Below are 19123 nucleotides of genomic sequence, written 5' to 3'. Positions count from 1 at the left end.
TTAATTAATCGCATCGCGAATTTATGTATATTCAAGTTGAAACGATTGAAAGTGTCAACTGCGCAAAATAGAAGCGATAATTATTCTTCTTCCATTTTAATAATTCACGAGTGAATTGTTTATAAATAAGTCATTCAAAAATAAATTATTATTTTCTTACGACGTTATTAGACGAAAGAACGTAAGACGAGTATAATTACTTATCGTAATTTCCATAAGTAGCGGATATGCGGTGTAACATCTTGAATGTGAACAATACAAAGTTATAAGAATGTTCTCATGGATAAAGTAATTTTCAAGATTTTCTTTGACAACAAATGATTTTGAATTTTCTATGACGAATTTTAACCTTCGTCGAATATAACTTTTAAATTCGGCGCGTCTTATTTAAAATGGCGGAATAAGTTACCCCTTCCGTCCTTCCTAACTCCTCCTCGTATCCACGATAAGATTTTGTATTCTGTTCTTTTATTCTTATATCAGTTTCTTGGGTGTGTAAAAGGATATATGTGTGAGTGTGTAGAATATAGATAGGCATGGTGTCGAAGAGGAAATATTGGTAAAACGAGTAAAAGACGTCTTATAAGGCCTTCGCACGAGGAACTAGTTTTAGACCGATTAGAGCCTGTTGAGCTGTAATAAGAATTTATATTGCTTGCTATTCTACATTACACTTTTATTGATGGTGGTGCCATATTTATTATATATGCAAACAATAGAATAAATATCATATTTCTGTTTCTTACAAAAAAATATAGTATTCAATGAATGCCAAAGGTAATCCACAGAAAAAATTTAACAAAGAATCATCATTTGCAATGATACCCAAGATTATGTCAGGAGCAACATGCACCAAATCTAATGATAACATTTTATTAAATCCTGTTAATATATTTATAAAATCTGAAGAAGAAATGCTCGTTTCTTCTAATAAGACTGTTCAAAGTAATACATACAAAAATAAGGAAATTAGTGATTCAACGATTCAATCTAGTGTAGATCAAATAGGATTATGCGATACTTCAATTTTATACAAAAATAATACATCTAATACAGAAACTCGTGATCTGAAGTCTGATCTCGAATCGCATCAAACCAATACAGATTCTAATAAAATAAGCAATAGCGATGATGTTACATCTTTGAAAGTCAAAGAAATCATTGCCTATCCAGAATTAAACCCAATATCGCAGAAAGAAATGACAAATGAGCAGAAACCTGCAAAGTCTATTATTGTACATTCTGCACAAGCAAAAAAGAGAGGAAGACCTAGGAAATATGTATGTATCCAAACTCCGGAAGAGTATGATAACTATTACTCGCATCTACATGTTTCCAATTTAGAAACGTCAACGTATCGCACAAAAAATTCAACAAATACGTTCGTAGCTGCATCCGATAGTAAATCCTCTAATGAAAATGTTAAGGTAGATATTTCTGACAATATTACTGCACCTAAGCGAAGAGGACGTCCTCCTTCAAAAAACAAGAACAGTATTAAAAATGAAGTAAAAGATCGTATTAAAAAAAAAGTAATCATTAATACTCCTGACACTGAACATATACCACAATTATCCGATACAGTTGTAGTCTCAAAGGAAAATAGCAGATTAAATGTAGTAGAAAAAGAAGAGGTTAGTAGTATGATCTCGTTATAAAATATCCATTAGTTTGTATCTCACTAATTATTTATTTGAACTTAGATTCAATTAATTAAGTGTATGAGATGTGAAAAAGAAATAGCAAAAGAACAACAGGAAGTACATAATTTAATGAAACATAACAATATGGGCTGGTACGAAGGAGAAGAATCAATGGTATATAAAAAAAAACTATCTTTTTTATAAGATCTAAATAATCATTCAAATAAAATTTACAATATATACTTTTAATTTCCTTTTAATGCTATTATAGGACTTTCAAAATGATATAAAATTATTGAAGAGGGTGTTATCTAATGCTATAAAAAGAAAAAAAGGACAACTTGGTTGTGAACAATGTGGTGCAATAAAACGTAGTGTTAATGGATTTATATCACATATTCAATTTTGTGGTAAATCAGATGATGTAAGTTGTATTATGTACTTGCACGTTATATCGATAACATTATAAAAAATTATATTTATTAAAATTAAATTTTAATCTTAGGAAAAAAGGGCATTAATGGTAACGTGTTCCGTGTGTAATGCTGTTATGATGCCATCATCTATGGAAATTCATGAGCGACATCATAGGGAATTGAAATATAATAAACGCAAAAATTTTCTGATGGAATTTCCAGAAAATGAAAAAGTAAGACGTAAAGCTGCAGAAAAGTATGTATAAATAATATAACTGAGTAGAACCACTAAAAATATTGTGATTTAAAAATTGTATACAATAAATTATTATTTTTTGTTTATATATAGAGCAGTGTCAAAAATATTACAGTTTACAGAACTTGTTAAGGATGAATGTTTAGGACAACCTAAAAAAGTGGAATTAAATTCTTCTGTATTGGTAAGCAAATATAAAGCATGGTTTTGTGTAATTGTATGTGCAACTATATTAGCTTGCAGTTATTTACAAAATGATGCAATGCCTAAAAGTTAACAATATGTAGGCATAAATAGAATAGTTTTCTTAAGATTAAATAAGCAAAATTTTTATCATTTCTGGTATTCAGGAATGTCACTGGATATATTTAATTTTCACATTTAAATTAATGTTATTAAGAAATTAAGTATACTAAAAAGTATACTGAATAAAAATACATTGATAAACTATTTTTTCTTTGAAAAGCTATTTTTAGACTGGACACTTATTGCATGCTACATATCTTCTTCACTCTTAGATACTATTATGACAAAATAAAAATGGAAAAAAGGATTTTGTATATATGTCTAAGAGAATGAAATGTCTAAAAGAAGAAAAAACAAAAATATGCATAAGAAAAGATATTCATAGACATACATACACATATGTCAATGATTATGAAAGTGGTTTACGTAAAAATATGGAAATATTCTGCTGAGAGCAATTGTTTTGTTCTATATTATTCTATTCAACTAAAAAATTTTAATTCCTCACAAACAAAAAAGATATGACTTACTGTACAAGCATATATATATTGGAATGGAGTACTGGAAATAAAATAGGTACATGTTTAAATTCTGTTCTAATCGAATGCTAATGTCACATAAAACCGCTTCTATGACACATGATAAATTCTCACTTAATTATTAAGAAAACAGATTATATGTTTAAGTCCTCTATTGTGGTATGTTCAAGACAAAGATATATCGTAGAAAATTGTTCACCCTCTTTCATCATATGCAACTTTTTGCAACTAAAAAATCTGTATATCATCTGCAACTATATAAATTAGAAAAAATATTGTTCAATGATATACATTTTTCTAATACTTTTTATTATTATGTTAACACAGATGCTAACTCTACTAAGATCTGGAAGATTTCAAAATTTATATTTATTTTAATATTTATAGATCACTCAAAATATATGTTAAGGGAAGTGCCCAGTCTATTGCTATTACATAAATTATAAATCTTACTAAATAGCAGTTTTCAGCATTACTGGTTAATATAATCTCTGTGCAAACAGTTTGGTTTATAAATTGATATCAATTATGATCCATTATATAACACAATAACAAATACTATACTGCATCTATAATATCTATTATATAATTTAAATATTTTCTTTCAAAATATTATGATACATATTATCATAATTTTTCATTCCTATGCATTGTGCACATTTTTATATGTCTTCAAACTTCTGCTTATTATTGTGTATTTTTCTGGAGTAGTAGGGTCTTCAATTCAATCAATGTTTAAATAATTCTAGGCTGAAGAAATAGCACCAAATACAAGCACAAAATGTGAAGATATATTGGATGATACAAATGGTACATCAAATGTTACTGGTATCAGTTGCCAAGAAAGTAAATCTTTTGAAACTGAACCACACCCAATGAAAATGATAAAGCCAAAAAGTGAAGATGATTCATTTTCAAAAATTGAAAGTACATTACCTGTTACTGAAGATCAGTACGATACGTTCGGATCGTATGTAGCAAGTGAAATACGGTGTTTGAATTCAGACTACTTACGCAGAAAATTAAAGAGAAAAATACAATGTGCTATCATAGATATACAAGACGAAGAAGATCGACTTCCAGGATCAACTACTCCAGAATCTTCGTTTACTTAAATTACTCCGTCATTTCTCTTAAATACCAGAACTCGTTTTTACTACCAACCAACATTCATTCATTTGTTTTTATTAAAATCATTTTTTAGAATATGTAAAGCAGAGACATTGGTCCGAATTACAATAAGTAATAGAAAAAAAAAAAACCAGTACTTTTACATTATTTTTTAATGTAATATAATATAACATAGAAATTAAGTTTCACATTCCTTTTCAAATAATTTTACTGTTTCTTAATTTCAATGTTATAATTTTTAAATTGATTTTATTGAATTTATATCAATTTTTCCAATAATTATTGGATATTTACTACATGTGAATCTGCCACTTCAATACTAGATGTACGTCTTGATTTACATCTAACTTTGAACAAAAAAAAAAAAAAAAAGAAAAAAAAATTAAAAAATGTATCATGCAATAAATGTCCATATCTAAATAGTTTTTAATATTATGATAATGGAATGGCTTGCACTGGTGTTTATGACCAGATTATTTTGTTTTTATTTTTAAGTTATCCTACATCTGGCTCTTGTTATGATATATTTACACAATTATAGAAAAACGTAAAAATGCCGGAATTGAAAAAGAGAGTGCCATCTGTTTGGAAAGCTATATGGAAGAAGGAATTAGAATTAGAAGGTGTATCAAAATGTCGTCAAATAGGATGCAATTTTTCATGTTCTTCGTACGAAGATATGTGTAAACATTGTTCTCAATGTAATTTTACACCTCAAGAGGTAATATGAGAAATTTAATTTTTTTCATATCTTATGTATACCGCGTATTTTTATTATATTAACGATATGTATTATTTGTTTTTAAACAGAATTTTACTTGTAAAATATGCAAATTTTTTGCTGAAAGCAAAGAGAAAATTATCGAGCATATCAAAGCTAAACATGAAACTGAAGATAATGCAGATAATTCACCTGATTTTAAAAAAGAAGATAATACGTCTGATGAAAGTGAAGATGAACCACTTGCAGAAAGATTTAAACAGCAATCGCACACTATAAATCCGGAAAAAGAAAGTATGTATTTCAATAATTAAATAATTATAAAAAAATTAGTCATTATATAAAACATATAATTATAAATATATTTTTAGAATCATGTAGTATAATGATGTTTTTGGATGATGCATATGCACTAAAAGCACCCTGGAGTAAATTTTACATGCCCACCTTGAAGTGGACAATGGAATAGTAAGTGTGAATTGTTTCTTTTTTATTATAACGAATCAAGTCATTTGCTAATTCTTGCAGTGAAATGGAGAATTATGAATTTCAATTATTTGATGATTATCTACCAAATCCGTTTGTACTATTAAATGATAAAGATGCAATGAAGTACTTACCTCCATTAAAAGTATCAATGCCTACAAAAACAGTAAATTTAAATTCATCTGGCAATGTAGAGAATGCAGAGAGTGAATGGAGATATTGGAAAACATTTGAAGGAGGAATCTCTCAAGGTAAAACAAAAAAAAAAGAATAAAAATAATCGACTTACAATTGATTCAAACTCTTTTATTTTTATTGCTCTATAGGTTTACCAACATTTTTTACCGGTGGACCTATATGGGCTTTAGCATGGTTATCTATTCCAGCTTATGCATACCTTAAAACACCTGATCAATATATAGCATTGAGTACACATCCTGACATGGAAAGTGAATATGCTATAGGAAAGGCATATTCAGGACATAATATGATACAAATATGGAATATGGGTAAATTAAATAATGAGTAAGTATTAAACGTTTAAATAATATTTATAAATTTTCAAAACATCATTAACATAAATATATTTTCTTAATTACCAAGGTCGAAATTTATGGTCAGTACTCCTATTTTTTCATATGCAATTGTACATAATAGTAGTACAATATGGTCCCTTGAATGGTGTCCATCTGGATGTTACCAAGATGAGACTTTAAATAATTATAAAAAAGGAACACTTAGCTTTAGAAGAATGGGTTTATTAGCTGCTGCTGGTTCTGATGGTTCTGTATATGTTTACTCATTGCCATTTCCAGAAGAACTTAACTTCAACAAATCTGAAACTAATAAGTAAGAAAACAATATATTTATTACACTCATTTTAAGTATAAAAATTTATTATGTGTGCTTCATTTAAGTATTCATACGTAACTTGATTTTTAGTCTTCCAATTTACAAGACTGATCCTGTATTGATATTAGTTGTAAATAGTATTATATATAATAATAATAAGCAACATTGGCAATGTACCAAACTATCATGGACAAAGGAACGTGGGCATAAGTACGATTTATATCTTTTTATGACGACTATCTTTTCATTGCATTATCAGTGAGAAATATATCTAATTTTAAATATATTTTTTAGTACCATTGCTGCAGGTTTTTCAAATGGTTATATCGCATTATGGGATCTCACAGAGGAATCGCCATTATTAAAGCAAAAACAAAATGATTCATTGGTGATAAACGCATTTTCACATTTCTTTGCACATGACAGTGCTGTTAGCAGTAAGTAAATATAAATTATGCTAATAAAAATGCATAAGCACGTTGGTAACAAATTTATCATTTCAACAGTGTTGGCGTTAATTCCGTACAACAATCAGCGATTTTTAGCTTCAGCCAGCGTAGATAGATATTATAAAGTATGGGATTTGGAAAATACAAGTTCTCCTCAAGAATCTGTAAAAAAGGGTATAATAACTGATGGAGTATGGATGCTGCATTGGCCTAGTGCTGTGATTGGTTTTGACGATGCTTTAGGGTATTAAAATCTTGAAATTATTTTATTTAATCTTGAAAAATATTAATTATTTTAAATTGACCATCTATGATTTTTTCTGAAATACATTTTAATGATTTTTCTTAGATATAAACATACAAACTCGTACTTAGTTCCATTGAGGGAACATGGATTTAAATTGTGTCCAGTCCTTGCAACTAATTCACCAACATATGTGAGTGCATTATAATGCATATTCTTCCAACTTGTTCAACATATCTTAATGTTGCATTAATTAAAGTGTATGTATTAATTTTTTTAGACCGTTGCTGTAACAGATCATGCAAATGGTATAGCACACGGTTCTTTGGCTGGTGATATTATTTCTATTTTTCCACATCAATTATTATATACAAAAGATGTAGATAAGATATTACCAAGAAAGAGACAAGTAAGTATCATTTTTACGAGCGTATTATTTTTCTTTTTTCATATGACAATTTTTTATATACGTACTTTGTTTCAGTTAAATTCTTTTATTGAAGTAGTAGATTTAAAAGAATTGCCAAAGGATAGTCTTAAAAAACAAAAAGGAAATGGCAAAGAAAAAAAGTCAAAAGATTATAATTATATGCCTGAGACATATAACGAATGTAAAGAACGTTTCGGTATTATTTTTCATAATAATTTTGTAGTAAGTATATATTCTTAATTAGACTATTATATAGTATTCATAAAAAATTCTAAATGTATAATTTTGAATATAGAGCGTAAAAGATAATTTATCGAAGGACGTGCACCAAAAAGTTTTATACTCGGAAAAGTTGACATATGTTCCCATTGAACAATATCCATTCACGTCTGTGAATAAAGTAAGTTCGTAATATTATTTTTAATAAAATTCAAATTTAATAAAGTAATAATTTCAAGTTTCTTGCGATAACTAAAATATTTTATATTTATTAGATAGCTTGGAATCCAAATATGTGGAGTCATTTATGGCTTGCTGCAGGTTACCAAAATGGTTTAGTAAGATTACTGAATTTTACATTTATGTCGCCGAAATGTGATATGAACAAATTAATAAAAGAGCATGCAGAAGCTTTTTTAAAAAGGATTAAAAATCCAAGTAAAAATCATGATTGAAATAAATAGGAATATTTATAATAAAAAGTAAACGCTTTGATATAGTATTTAAAAGATTCTGATATCTGAATTGTTATAATTTTGTGTTGAAATTAGTTTAATAAAATCTTATTTATTATTATCACTTTACAATGCACATACATATATATTTATGTAATGCATTTGTTACATCAATTCTCATACACGATGACAATGATCGAGTATGACAAGTTATACAAAATTTTGCATTTGTATAAAGTAGCAAAATAAATGTATACTTAGATAATTTATAAAAAAAAAAAAAACTGAATCAGTTTTGCGTTTACCGTATAATACTTAGAATATTTCTGTAGTGTATAATACTAGAATTCTGTAGTCAATTTATTACTTTGTTAATTTTTAGAATTTATTTATTCTATTGTAGATATTTTATATAAGAACCGAAGTATATGTGTATACTTTCAATATACTTATCTTTTTTAAGAAAATTTTTAATGTCAGTATGCAACTATTTTATAAGTTTTAAATACGCTGTGATATGAAAGAAATATACTCTGTTTAATGATTATAAGGTTTTATTTATCAAGGTTATAGTCTTAAACCATTCTCCTGAGAAGCTCATTAACTTTGTCTTCGCGATTTCCAAAGTCTCCACCTTCTACATAATGATTAGTTTTCTTACGCCATCCACCGTTAGGAGTATTCAGCTGGAAAAATGAAATGCGAATACGTTAAGTTAAAACAGATATATAAATATATAAAAATAAAAGAAAGTAAAATATTGTGGGAGTTAGTCTTGAAATAATACAATATAGTATAAATCTCAATGGGTCTATACTCCTGTTATTTTTCGACATAGAAGGAGGTAATAAAACAAAAATAGATGTCTTATAACCATGCCTATGTCGCAGTATAATTAATAAAAAGATCCGTTCCAAAATATTTTTGCAAATAAAAATAGAATGGAAGAAAAAAAAAAGAAAGAAAAATCAATAAAGTAGAAGTTGTCACATTAACTAGTTAATTATCATACCTTAAAAGGCCATAAGAAATTGCTTGCATATTTAAACTTTGGTCCTACTGTAAATATCTCATGGATCAAGTCTTCCATGCAGATAATTCCTGAGCGACCTATAAAATATACAGTTGTTAAATATAATTTATCCATTATCCACTTATATAAAAAAAATATATAAAATATATTATAAACATGTTAGTATTTCTTAGAAACTGCATATTAAATATATACCAACAATTGTACCAAAAAATACTATTTAATTTATGACAATATGGAAGGAAGCATGTACCGGATACATACTTCCATGGACTTGTCAATATGTATGTATATATATAAAATTTGTTTTTATTATCATATGTGAATCATACTAACCAAGCTTTTTCTCGATGATACTGTTGCTCGTAATAGGAATACGTTGCCGGTTAACTTTAGCAAAACCACGTTTGTAAATCAATTCTCTAACAGACTTCAAATTTGGATATCCCCAAGTTATGTATGGTTCCACGATGCGAAGCATATTTATGGTAGCCTTATTCAGTTTTACGAATACGCCATTGTTGATTTGCTTCAAACGGAAGAGCTGAAGTACTTTACGTACTTTTGGCGCAACTTGATTAACACTACAAAAAATTCGATAAAATAATATTTTATAGTAACAAACATATGTACATATCTATAAAAAATTGTACTAACCCTCGTATACGAATGACAAAGGCTAATCTTGCTTCACCAGGAATGTAATAATTTCCACGATTTTTTGCTTGTCTGATTAATCTAATTTCATCTCTTTCTTTTGTTCTATATTCCTTAACATAATTTTCAGCTCTCTTGAAGATAACCTTCCTCTTCTTATAACGATTTGCACGTTGCTAAAATAAAAGTAAATGGTTATGTTATCAAATATTATATTATATATTTAAATGAGAATAACAATTTCTTATTGAACGTGACATAAAATCAAATGAATTCAATGAAACAATTATTTCTTATGAAATGTTATGTTATTGCTTACCTTAATAGATGTTTGTAAACGTGCAGCTTTTACCGATTCGCGTCGTCTTATTCTTTTCAGTACCGATTCTGGTACTGCCGGAAGCTTTTTAGCTGCAGTAGTTTCTTTCTTTCTACATATGTTAAAGTTAATATATTAAAAAACGATGTATATTATCGTACGAATAAATTAACTTTACAAACAAATTACATATCGTAATATTTTCATCAATGAAATCATGATTTTACGAACAACTATCTATAACACATGTATTCAATTGGATTAAGTATATTTTTCACAAGAAAAAATTATTGTATTACTAAAGTTAAAGTAAATTTTTTAAATAATATCAACGTGATATTTGCTTCGCGATACATAGGTTACACGTTGGCGATACATTCTTCTTTGTATATTTGCAAGAAACTAATAAAATATAATATAGAAATAATTGATATATCATTTCTCGTTATTTTGATCATAATTTCAAGTAAAAATAAAATGTATATGTCCCGATGATATCGGATATTTTTAAGACAGTAAGGTTACTCACTCTTCCGCCATTCTTCCGCTTGGTAGAGAAACTTTCCAAACTCTTGTCAACCAAGGATAGATTCTTCCACACCAGATGGCGCGTCGATCTTAAATGAGTTATTTTAAATCTTCGCGCGATCAATTAGAATTTATAAATATTTGTAATATTCTAGAATTGTAGAAATTGAATATTGAGTAAAGAAAAAAAAAATTAATGAATAAATGAGAAAGAGAAAATTAGAAAATGATTATAGTTTGTTGAAAAAAATAAAGATGTTAGTTATTGTAATCGAATTGATATCATCTACCGTACATTTTTTAAGAATACCTTGAACAGATTAAAATAACTATAAGGAAACTACAGAATAATAAAGAATATTAAAATAGTAAGATCTTAAAAACGCTTAACAAAGTACGACTATTGAGTTTCGCGGGCGATATATCGCAGTCGAGATATTATTTCTCGAAAATATAGAGCGCAATGTTCGCATAACCATGTGATGACGTCAAAATATGGCGCCTTGATCAGCTGGGTGTTGTGTAGTGCGTGCTTGAGATGCCCGTCTTTAGAAAATCAACCGAGACTGTCGTCTGTCTACCAAGATACGTGAGTGTTACTTTCATTTTATACGATTAAGTATCACATTTCATATTAAACAACGAAACAAAACAATGACGTAGAAAATCTAAATTTATATTTAAAAACGTGACAACATGCAAGATATCGTTTTTGATCATTGTACAATTCTCTCTGCTATTCGAAAGAGAAAATCATCAAAATTCGCGAGAAGGAAGGCACGTTTTACGAAGGAATTAATTATCATTGGTGATGAAGATAGAAGTATCGTATTCGAAAGATCGTAGCGTTATAAAACATTTGTGTGTGTAGAAAAACACAAAATATGGTGGCCAGAAAAAAGATCTCTTCGTAATCTCTTACTTCGCAGATTGTAGTCTCTGTTGAATTTATTCAAAGCCACGATCTGTTCGTTAACATTGTACTTGATGAAGGACTAAAGGCTGACACCGTGCGTAAGCGGTATCGTGAAGATCGTTCGTATTTGTTCGAGTTTCGTAACCATTATCAACTCCATATTTGAATTCAACAAGTAACAGAATAGGCAGTTGCACGTTTTGCTCTAGTGCAATCTCTTAACTATCACCTATTGGAATGGCAAATTTTAGAAGAGGAGCTTTTTTTTTATTCGAATGAAGATTTCTCGCGTAGAAAAAGATTTGTTCTCTAACGCAACGGCCTCGATACGAGGATCGAATGCGAAATACAGTTCCCATAAAATACGTCTTACGTATCCATGTTAGTGCAGTGCGAATTTAAATGCGGTCGGCATTTAATGCGTGTCACCCGTTGGACGAGGTTACGATGAGTAAAAATGCATCTTCCTTCTTACATGATGTTGCCGTTTTTATTGTGAAAATCACGTTGAGCTTGACTATTAGAGCAGACGCCATTTTTTCTATATGATAAATATTGCGCGAGTGTTTGTAAAAAAAAGGAGCCAACACGGATGATATTCGCATGGGATCTAATTATTTGTCTATCATATTGCAGTTTCGCGTGCTTGTAATGTGGCTAGTTGTGAGAACTGCATCGATTTCGTCGACGTACGCATCGTTCGGTGCAATGTGTTCTCGATAGCACGGCCATTTTGTCGCTTGTTAGTGGATAAACAAATGACGATGTCGTCGTGGGTACTTTGGGTTCGAGGCTAGGTGTGCGTGTCCTGTGCGCGGAAATTTCAATTTTGCTACTCACGCACGTTCTCTCTCTTTTTCTCTCTCTCTCTTTCTCTCTCTTTTCTCTCTCTCTCTCTCTCTCTCTCTCTCTCTCTCTCTTTCTATATCTCTCTCTGTCTCTTTTTCTCTCTCTCTCTTTCGATATACACGATGTCGCCACCGATGAAACGAAGCTTTTACAAAAAAGAATTAATTACGCTCGAACATAAATAAGAGACTTATGTCAATTTCACTTGACCTTTTGATATATTTTTTATCTAGCAAGACAATAAAAAAGATTACAATAGAAATGCTGAAGTAATACGTCGCGGCAAGGTTGTAAGGATGTGACACTTTTGTATACACAACAATTTACTTTCTTTTTCAATATTGATGATTATTAATTTTAAGAATCTGAACAATATAAGTCTATCAAAATTTTATTGTGTGTTTTTCGTTATTACATTGTATTCTTTTATTAGCGACATTAACTTTTTTTAGAACTATTATAAACATATACATACATCGTATACCTGTACATATATACGTACATGAATACATACATATACATACACATATAGACCATACGTACGTATCATGTAACATACATACATATATATATATATACACACACAACACGCACAACATACGTCATACATACATTAACATACATACATACACACGTCATATATATATAAAATATGTATATATATGTGTATATATATATTAATATTAATATTAACATTAATTTTGTATTTCATTAAATATGAAACACTTTTCTTTGTACTTATATTATATATTCTTATAAATAATTTAAGAAAACTTATATCATTGTAAGCGCTTAAATAGTAGTATCGATATAGTAATATTTTTACACGCAGTGTCACATTGTTATAATGTTAAGCTTCTTTTCATTGTTATAAGGGAAAGACGAAAGAAAATTAGGATATTATTTGATACTTCGAGCATAATGATCTCGACGATGCGTACCCAGGTTACAGGTAATTGGGATGCATCGAGCAAATGTACTTCGACAGACATTAATCTAAAAAAAATTTACGTTGGATAATGAGACCATTGAACAGTGAAATCTGGCAGAACTTCTTTAAAAAAGTAATTATTATAAATCTCTTTTGTGTAATACATTAACGAAGGTTGTAACGTCATTATCTTACAGTGATCAAGGAAGAACTCAACGCGATATGCCACCAGATAGACCAGATTCCACAGGTATGGAAAGAGGAATAGAGTTGAGATCCAATCAGATTTTCACTTTTCAAGATGCAACTTATACGACAAAAGAACGTAATAATACAAATGCGTTTGTAGAATCCAATTCGAGTTATGATGTTCAAGAAGAATTACCTATCAATGAAAAATCTATAGAAAAGAACAGTCATTCAGACGATGACTTAACTTCACTCAGCTGGTTACATCAACAAAATTTATTGAAGGGATTAGAAATATCAAACCCTAGCAAGGATATCAAGAACGAAAATCTTTTGAACAACAATGTGTGCGACGACATTGCAGACTTCTCCGAGAATACAAATTCTGTTTCCAGTTTGGACGATAGTTATTGTTCAGGTAAGACACGTAAACGCGCTCGCAGAGATCCCTTATTAAGTCATTAATAAATTTTTAATATTATCCGAATTGCAGAAATTAGCAGTAAAAAGACCAATTCTACATCACAAAGCCATGGACAGCAAAACTATCAGCACTCGAATAGGAATTGTCAGAAGTCCGGTCAAGCGTTTAATGACTGCATGAAAGGTCACTATGAAACTTCTCAGAGTGATCAAACAAAGATATCATTGAGCAACAACAATTTGCCAGTGTCGAATCGCAACAAGCATCCTACACATATCCCTTACGATCCTCACTTACATAGAAATAGTAAACCACCGTACTCGTTCTCCTGTTTAATCTTTATGGCGATCGAGGACAGCCCTGTGAAAGCTCTTCCAGTTAAAGAAGTTTACGCATGGATTTTGGATCATTTTCCATATTTCAGGAATGCTCCTACTGGTTGGAAAAACTCCGTTCGTCATAATCTGAGCCTCAACAAATGTTTTCGTAAGGTAGAAAAAGCTCCAGTAAGTATTCGATCATCCGTTAATTAGAACGCTTTAGAATCGAGAGTGTATAAGTATATCCAATTTTCAGAATTTAGGTAAGGGCTCATTATGGATGGTAGATGCTCAGTATCGTCCAAATTTGATACAGGCATTATCTCGTGCTCCTTTTCCACCTCCGACCGCACAAAATCTTTCTACTCCAGAAAAAACACAAAGGAAGAATGCAAGCGCACGTCTTCCAGATCCTGTCTTATTCCCATACCTATCCAAAAGACTGGCATCTAGCAATATTAGCGAAACTCCTGAAACAGAGATAGATAGCGACGTGGATGCTGCAGCCGCCGCTATGCTTTCCTTTAAACACGGGCCAATTATTTTGAATCACAACAGAGGTATCATGTATAACTTTAAATAGTAATAGCATTGTTCCGCAAGTTTGATTTTAAACGGCCGTCATTTTATTGCAGACCGTAAGAAAAAAATATTGGAATCTGAAAAATTAGTTCCTGTAATCACAAGAAGTTCTAGCGAAGATCATACATATAGTTGTATCACTTCTATCAAATTGGAAAAGTATGAAACATAGATTATTCTCTGCTCGGAGATATAAATTTTTATAGCCGTTTCTAACAAGCATAAATTAACGAACTGGTCTTGTTATAGCAAGTACTCAAACGAGGAGGTCTCTACTGATTTCGATGAGCAAAGGAAAATAGCAGAAGGGGCGGATGCGCTTCTTAATTTAGCGGGCGTTAATACGACACCCAATAATAACAAAATGCATCACGTACAAGCTACGAATCCTGTATCAAAATCAGAGAGCGTGACAAAATCTAAAAGACGGTTAGTTTCGAACGATTATTCGAGCACAGCGGAGAAGAAACGTAAACGTTGGCGAGAGTGGGGCGAAGGAAATCGGTACCTAAAGCATATTAGAGGTTAATATGAAATTTTTCTCATATACATATATGTATCTATAGTGATGAGAACTTCCAGCTAGTGCGTGTATCAGACAGTGTCTAGGGACACGTTTTATAAAAGTATTTGGTAAAGAACGTTTCTTGATTTTTGCGGTATTAGCTTCGGCAAAAGAATGATCTTTAACGTTTTGGTTCTATATATGAAGTCTTTTATATTGACTATTATATAGGAGTATTTATAGAAAACAAAGAAAAGAATGTATATGCGCACGTAATTATCTATAACGTATGAGATAACGTTCGAGAATGATATCGGAAGAAAAATCTTTGTGAGGTGCATTTCTAAAGAATTGGCGATTGCTCAGGGTTCAGAACTCGCTATATGCCAAATGAAATTCGGTAGCACTAAGCAGCAAGCAATAATAGCAATGTAGTTGTAAAAGAGTTACTTTCTAAAGATGTTATTTTAACATGGTGTAGAGAGAGAGAGAGAGAGAGAGAGAGAGAGAGAAGCGTATGGAGTAATGTCAATGAAGAAAAGTGCGATCGCATATTAAGCTAAGAAAAACGATGAAGTTTTTAGAACTGTTGTGCTGGTTATACATATTAATTCATAGAGAGTTTAATTATTGATAATAGAGCCTTATACTAGTTTTTTTTCTGTAGATATGTATAGAGATATATAATATCTATTCGATAGAGAAATTGATAATATATTTAAAAAAAAAAAAAAGATTATACACACGTGCGCGAACGCATAGAGAAAGAGACGCGTTCGTAAAAACGTATACATACACATCCATGCTCACGTACTCATTACTTACGCTCAACAAGTGCATCTGTGAATGTACGCGACTGTAGATTGGCAGTATGCGCGCTGTCAATGAGTAAGCAACAAAGAATACGATGTCGAGGTATACGCTCGATATGAATTTGAGATAAGGAAATCTATCGTTTCACGTCTTTTTCTACTATCTTCCTGGCTTTTGAGATGATTTTAAAGAATGCTGTATATATGTAGACCCTATAATGTATGCACAGACCAGTTTTGAAATTCCCTCGATTACGTGACATTTTGTATCCGCACTTTTCCTATCGATCTGGATAGTGACGAAAGAATGTGCAAGGAGACATCCTATTTTTATATAAGAAAAAATAAAAAGAAAACGATAACAATAAGAAAAAGAAGGCTGCGGATACCTGTCTCTAAAAAAGTAAAAAAGAAAAAAAAGAAAAAAAGAAAACTAGAAAAAAAGAAAGAAAGAAAGAAAAAAAAAAGAGTATGTATGCAGTATGGATGTGAATATCGAAAAAAACTGGTATTGCATATATTAATATGTAGATCTATATATAGAAAGAACGTATATTTTTACAGGGCTCTGCCCGCGTGATAAAAGCTCTTCCTAATAACTCGCTAATACACAGATCATTAGCATAAATCATGTAAGAATTGCGAATGTTGAAATTCGTGCGTTGAGACGCAATATGTGCGTTGTGATAGAGCAACTCGATCGAAACCAAGTCAAGCGCGTTCGTACGAATGTCGTAGAATCTATACTGAATTTCTAATATTATCATTAAATTAAATTAGTAAGAAATTTGCGATAGTAATAATCCGACGATCGACCGATAAGAATTATTAATAGGACGATACAGTGTACGAATACGTAAAATCATTACGAAGACTTTTCGTCTAGGTTTCGACGCGTTGCTCTATCATATTTTCTTTGCGCGATTATCGTAGATAGACATCAGCTACGGAAGAAAGTCTTGATTATAAATGGTGCAGGGAAGAATGCCATGTTTAAGTAGTCGAGATAACTTTGATTTTTCATGCACATATAACTTCAAATTATTCTACGTGGCACGTACTGTACTATACGAAAATTTATCCGCCGGTGGATATTAAGTGCTTCATTCAAAATTTATATACATATATACATATACAATGTGATATGTGTATATGCGTATATATGTACTACGTGCGAGATAATCTCATCTAGATATTATGTTTCCACTGTCTGTGATAACGTTGCAATACTTAGTACAACTCGTTGTCATTGCTATACCTCAAGAAAACGCAAGCTTTAGAGTCGCGTAAGTGGTTTTTATTTGTGGATTTCTCTATGTCCTCTCTTCGTATTCTCTCCAGCCGTAGAAGAGATTTTTAACGGACTACTTGGCATTCTTGTTCACACCTCTACTTAACTTTTTTTCTTTGGAATCAAGAAAGAAAGCCAAGATAAAAACGAGGGTGATGAGATAAAACGATTGAAGAGAGAGAGAGAGAGAGAGAGAGAGAGAAAGAATTTGTATCTGGTAAAAATTCGTTGGAGACTCGCGCGTAGCTCTTGTTCTCTGCGACCAAAGGTCCGATCTTCCATGTAGAGTTTATCGTAAGTCCAAGCCGATCGATTATAAGATGGCCGGAGACCACTTATCGTCATTAACAATCGTAGCTGATTGCTAGGATAGATTAATAAAAAAGAAAAGAAAAAAAAGCCTTTAACAGGAGATAGATCGATCGTTTATAGCGACACACAAATACAATGAAGCGATGCGTTCATGCGATGGTTCTTGTCGGTTATAATAAAAGAGAATACTCTGTTGAATTATTCGAGGAAAATGCTTTTGCCGTGGTACGTTCGAGGAAATCGGGTAGAAAGCAGCAGTCGAAATGCCACAATTGCTCGGTAGATCCGATCAATTTAACAAAAGGAAAATGTATATGTATATACACGTGTATGCAATTATCATCGTCGGCCAAGGAACTATCGTATCAATCGGATAGATTTGTTTTTTTTTTTTTTTTTTTTTTCAAATAAGAACCATTCGACCGGCGGTAATGACAACGAGATTGGTCGACGAATTTCCTAAAGTAGGAATACGTCGGCCACGTGATACACCAGAAATATGGAATATGGAGCAAGATAGACAAAATGTACCGCAACCTAACCACGGACAATCAAAATGGAACATGGTGTTTGATTTGCTTCCATTACATGACATCGTGCCAAACGCAGAAAAAAAAAATCTTTTTATTTCATAGTATGAATATATACTAATTTATTCATCTATACGTTTACAAAACGTATACGTTTATAAAGATAAAATCTTTGTTGGCGTTATGTGTAATATCATCGTTATCTTTGTCATCTTCATAATCATCGTTATCACACGATCATAAGCATTACCATCGTCACTTTCGTCATCCAAAAAATATCATCATAATTATTTACACTCATCGAGAGATCGTGTTTATTATCGTCGTTGGCGTCGACTTTAGTCGACTTCATCATTATATTGCTATATTACCGCTATTACTAATTTTAAAACGAATCATGCGCTGTAAAATGTTTGTTAAGTTTTTGACCTTGCTTATGTATTTTAAGTATATTTAATATGCCACGTTGTAATCACGATGAAATCTTGTCTAATGAAACGGATAAAAATGGAATACAAAAAGGAATACCAGTTTGATAAGTACCCGACCCACGTGAGAGGAAATATTAAAACTCGATATTTAAATTCGTTCAGAATGAACGATGAACAAAATTCGATGGTGTATTAGTACACATTGACACGTACGCACTGAAAGAATAGATAGATATGTACGTACATACATATATACGAGGTATGGATTGCGAGGAGATAGCGCGGGAAATGTTTGAAAATGGGAGACCGGGTCGGTCGGGAGTCACGTGATAGCGACGTCATGCGCAGTATATCTGCGCAATAGGATCGCACGCGAGAAGCGAGCGGGCCGGTAGGCAGGCAGGCAG

The 19123-nt window shown here is 31.0% G+C and overlaps 3 protein-coding genes across 8 annotated transcripts; 2 read left to right on the top strand and 1 right to left on the bottom strand.

Moving 5' to 3' along the window:
- The first annotated feature begins 91 nt into the window (after positions 1-91).
- Positions 92-8722, top strand: LOC127065821 (general transcription factor 3C polypeptide 2-like). 2 transcript variants are annotated; one of them, XM_050998688.1, is made up of 19 exons: positions 92-1634; positions 1704-1817; positions 1915-2067; positions 2149-2315; positions 2409-2499; positions 4773-4952; positions 5042-5246; positions 5324-5420; positions 5481-5689; positions 5765-5963; positions 6042-6287; positions 6381-6500; positions 6585-6727; positions 6797-6983; positions 7089-7176; positions 7264-7392; positions 7468-7635; positions 7709-7813; positions 7912-8722. In XM_050998688.1, exons 1-19 carry the CDS (start codon positions 765-767, stop codon positions 7969-7971), a joined length of 3531 nt encoding a protein of 1176 aa, XP_050854645.1. In that variant the 5' UTR covers positions 92-764; the 3' UTR covers positions 7972-8722. The 2 variants fall into 2 exon arrangements, with proteins under 2 accessions (XP_050854645.1, XP_050854644.1); XM_050998687.1 differs by having other exon boundaries at positions 93-1634; positions 7908-8722.
- Positions 8624-11118, bottom strand: LOC127065824 (60S ribosomal protein L7). Its single transcript, XM_050998699.1, has 7 exons — positions 11016-11118; positions 10626-10713; positions 10097-10208; positions 9778-9953; positions 9457-9704; positions 9100-9197; positions 8624-8773 (listed from the first exon to the last, which is right to left on the bottom strand). The coding sequence occupies exons 1-7, from the start codon at positions 11101-11103 to the stop codon at positions 8663-8665; spliced, it is 921 nt and encodes a 306-aa protein (XP_050854656.1). The 5' UTR covers positions 11104-11118; the 3' UTR covers positions 8624-8662.
- LOC127065823 (forkhead box protein N3-like) lies at positions 11071-18810 on the top strand. Of its 5 annotated transcripts, XM_050998695.1 has the most exons (8): positions 11115-11213; positions 12177-12339; positions 13335-13453; positions 13518-13927; positions 14003-14439; positions 14510-14813; positions 14889-14994; positions 15085-18156. In XM_050998695.1, the coding sequence occupies exons 4-8, from the start codon at positions 13543-13545 to the stop codon at positions 15362-15364; spliced, it is 1512 nt and encodes a 503-aa protein (XP_050854652.1). In that variant the 5' UTR covers positions 11115-11213; positions 12177-12339; positions 13335-13453; positions 13518-13542; the 3' UTR covers positions 15365-18156. The 5 variants fall into 5 exon arrangements, with proteins under 5 accessions (XP_050854651.1, XP_050854650.1, XP_050854654.1 ...); XM_050998694.1 differs by lacking the exon at positions 12177-12339 and having other exon boundaries at positions 11071-11213; XM_050998697.1 differs by lacking the exon at positions 12177-12339 and having other exon boundaries at positions 11114-11213; positions 13265-13453.
- Positions 18811-19123: the final 313 nt, after the last annotated feature.

The sequence above is a fragment of the Vespula vulgaris genome, chromosome 8, assembly GCF_905475345.1.
Source record: "Vespula vulgaris chromosome 8, iyVesVulg1.1, whole genome shotgun sequence".
NCBI lineage: Eukaryota > Metazoa > Arthropoda > Insecta > Hymenoptera > Vespidae > Vespula > Vespula vulgaris.
Note: the sequence above shows the minus strand (reverse complement) of the source record. Positions and strands in the feature narration are given on the sequence as shown.

What these genes read in the sequence shown, in the direction of transcription:
- LOC127065821 (XM_050998687.1), top strand. Translation starts at nt 765, where the DNA reads ATGAATGCCAAAGGTAATCCACAGAAAAAATTTAACAAAGAATCATCA. An exon ending in ACGAAGGAGAAGAATCAATG is followed by an intron (nt 1,818 to 1,914) that starts GTATATAAAAAA and finishes ATGCTATTATAG; the next exon opens with GACTTTCAAAATGATATAAA. An exon ending in AATTAAATTCTTCTGTATTG is followed by an intron (nt 2,500 to 4,772) that starts GTAAGCAAATAT and finishes ACACAATTATAG; the next exon opens with AAAAACGTAAAAATGCCGGA.
- LOC127065824 (XM_050998699.1), bottom strand. Translation starts at nt 11,103, where the DNA reads ATGGTTATGCGAACATTGCGCTCTATATTTTCGAGAAATAATATCTCG. An exon ending in GTTTACAAACATCTATTAAG is followed by an intron (nt 9,954 to 10,096) that starts GTAAGCAATAAC and finishes CTTTTATTTTAG; the next exon opens with CAACGTGCAAATCGTTATAA. An exon ending in TTTGTCATTCGTATACGAGG is followed by an intron (nt 9,705 to 9,777) that starts GTTAGTACAATT and finishes AATTTTTTGTAG; the next exon opens with TGTTAATCAAGTTGCGCCAA.
- LOC127065823 (XM_050998693.1), top strand. Translation starts at nt 11,107, where the DNA reads ATGACGTCAAAATATGGCGCCTTGATCAGCTGGGTGTTGTGTAGTGCG. An exon ending in TCGTCTGTCTACCAAGATAC is followed by an intron (nt 11,214 to 13,517) that starts GTGAGTGTTACT and finishes ATTATCTTACAG; the next exon opens with TGATCAAGGAAGAACTCAAC. An exon ending in ACTTCTATCAAATTGGAAAA is followed by an intron (nt 14,995 to 15,084) that starts GTATGAAACATA and finishes GTCTTGTTATAG; the next exon opens with CAAGTACTCAAACGAGGAGG.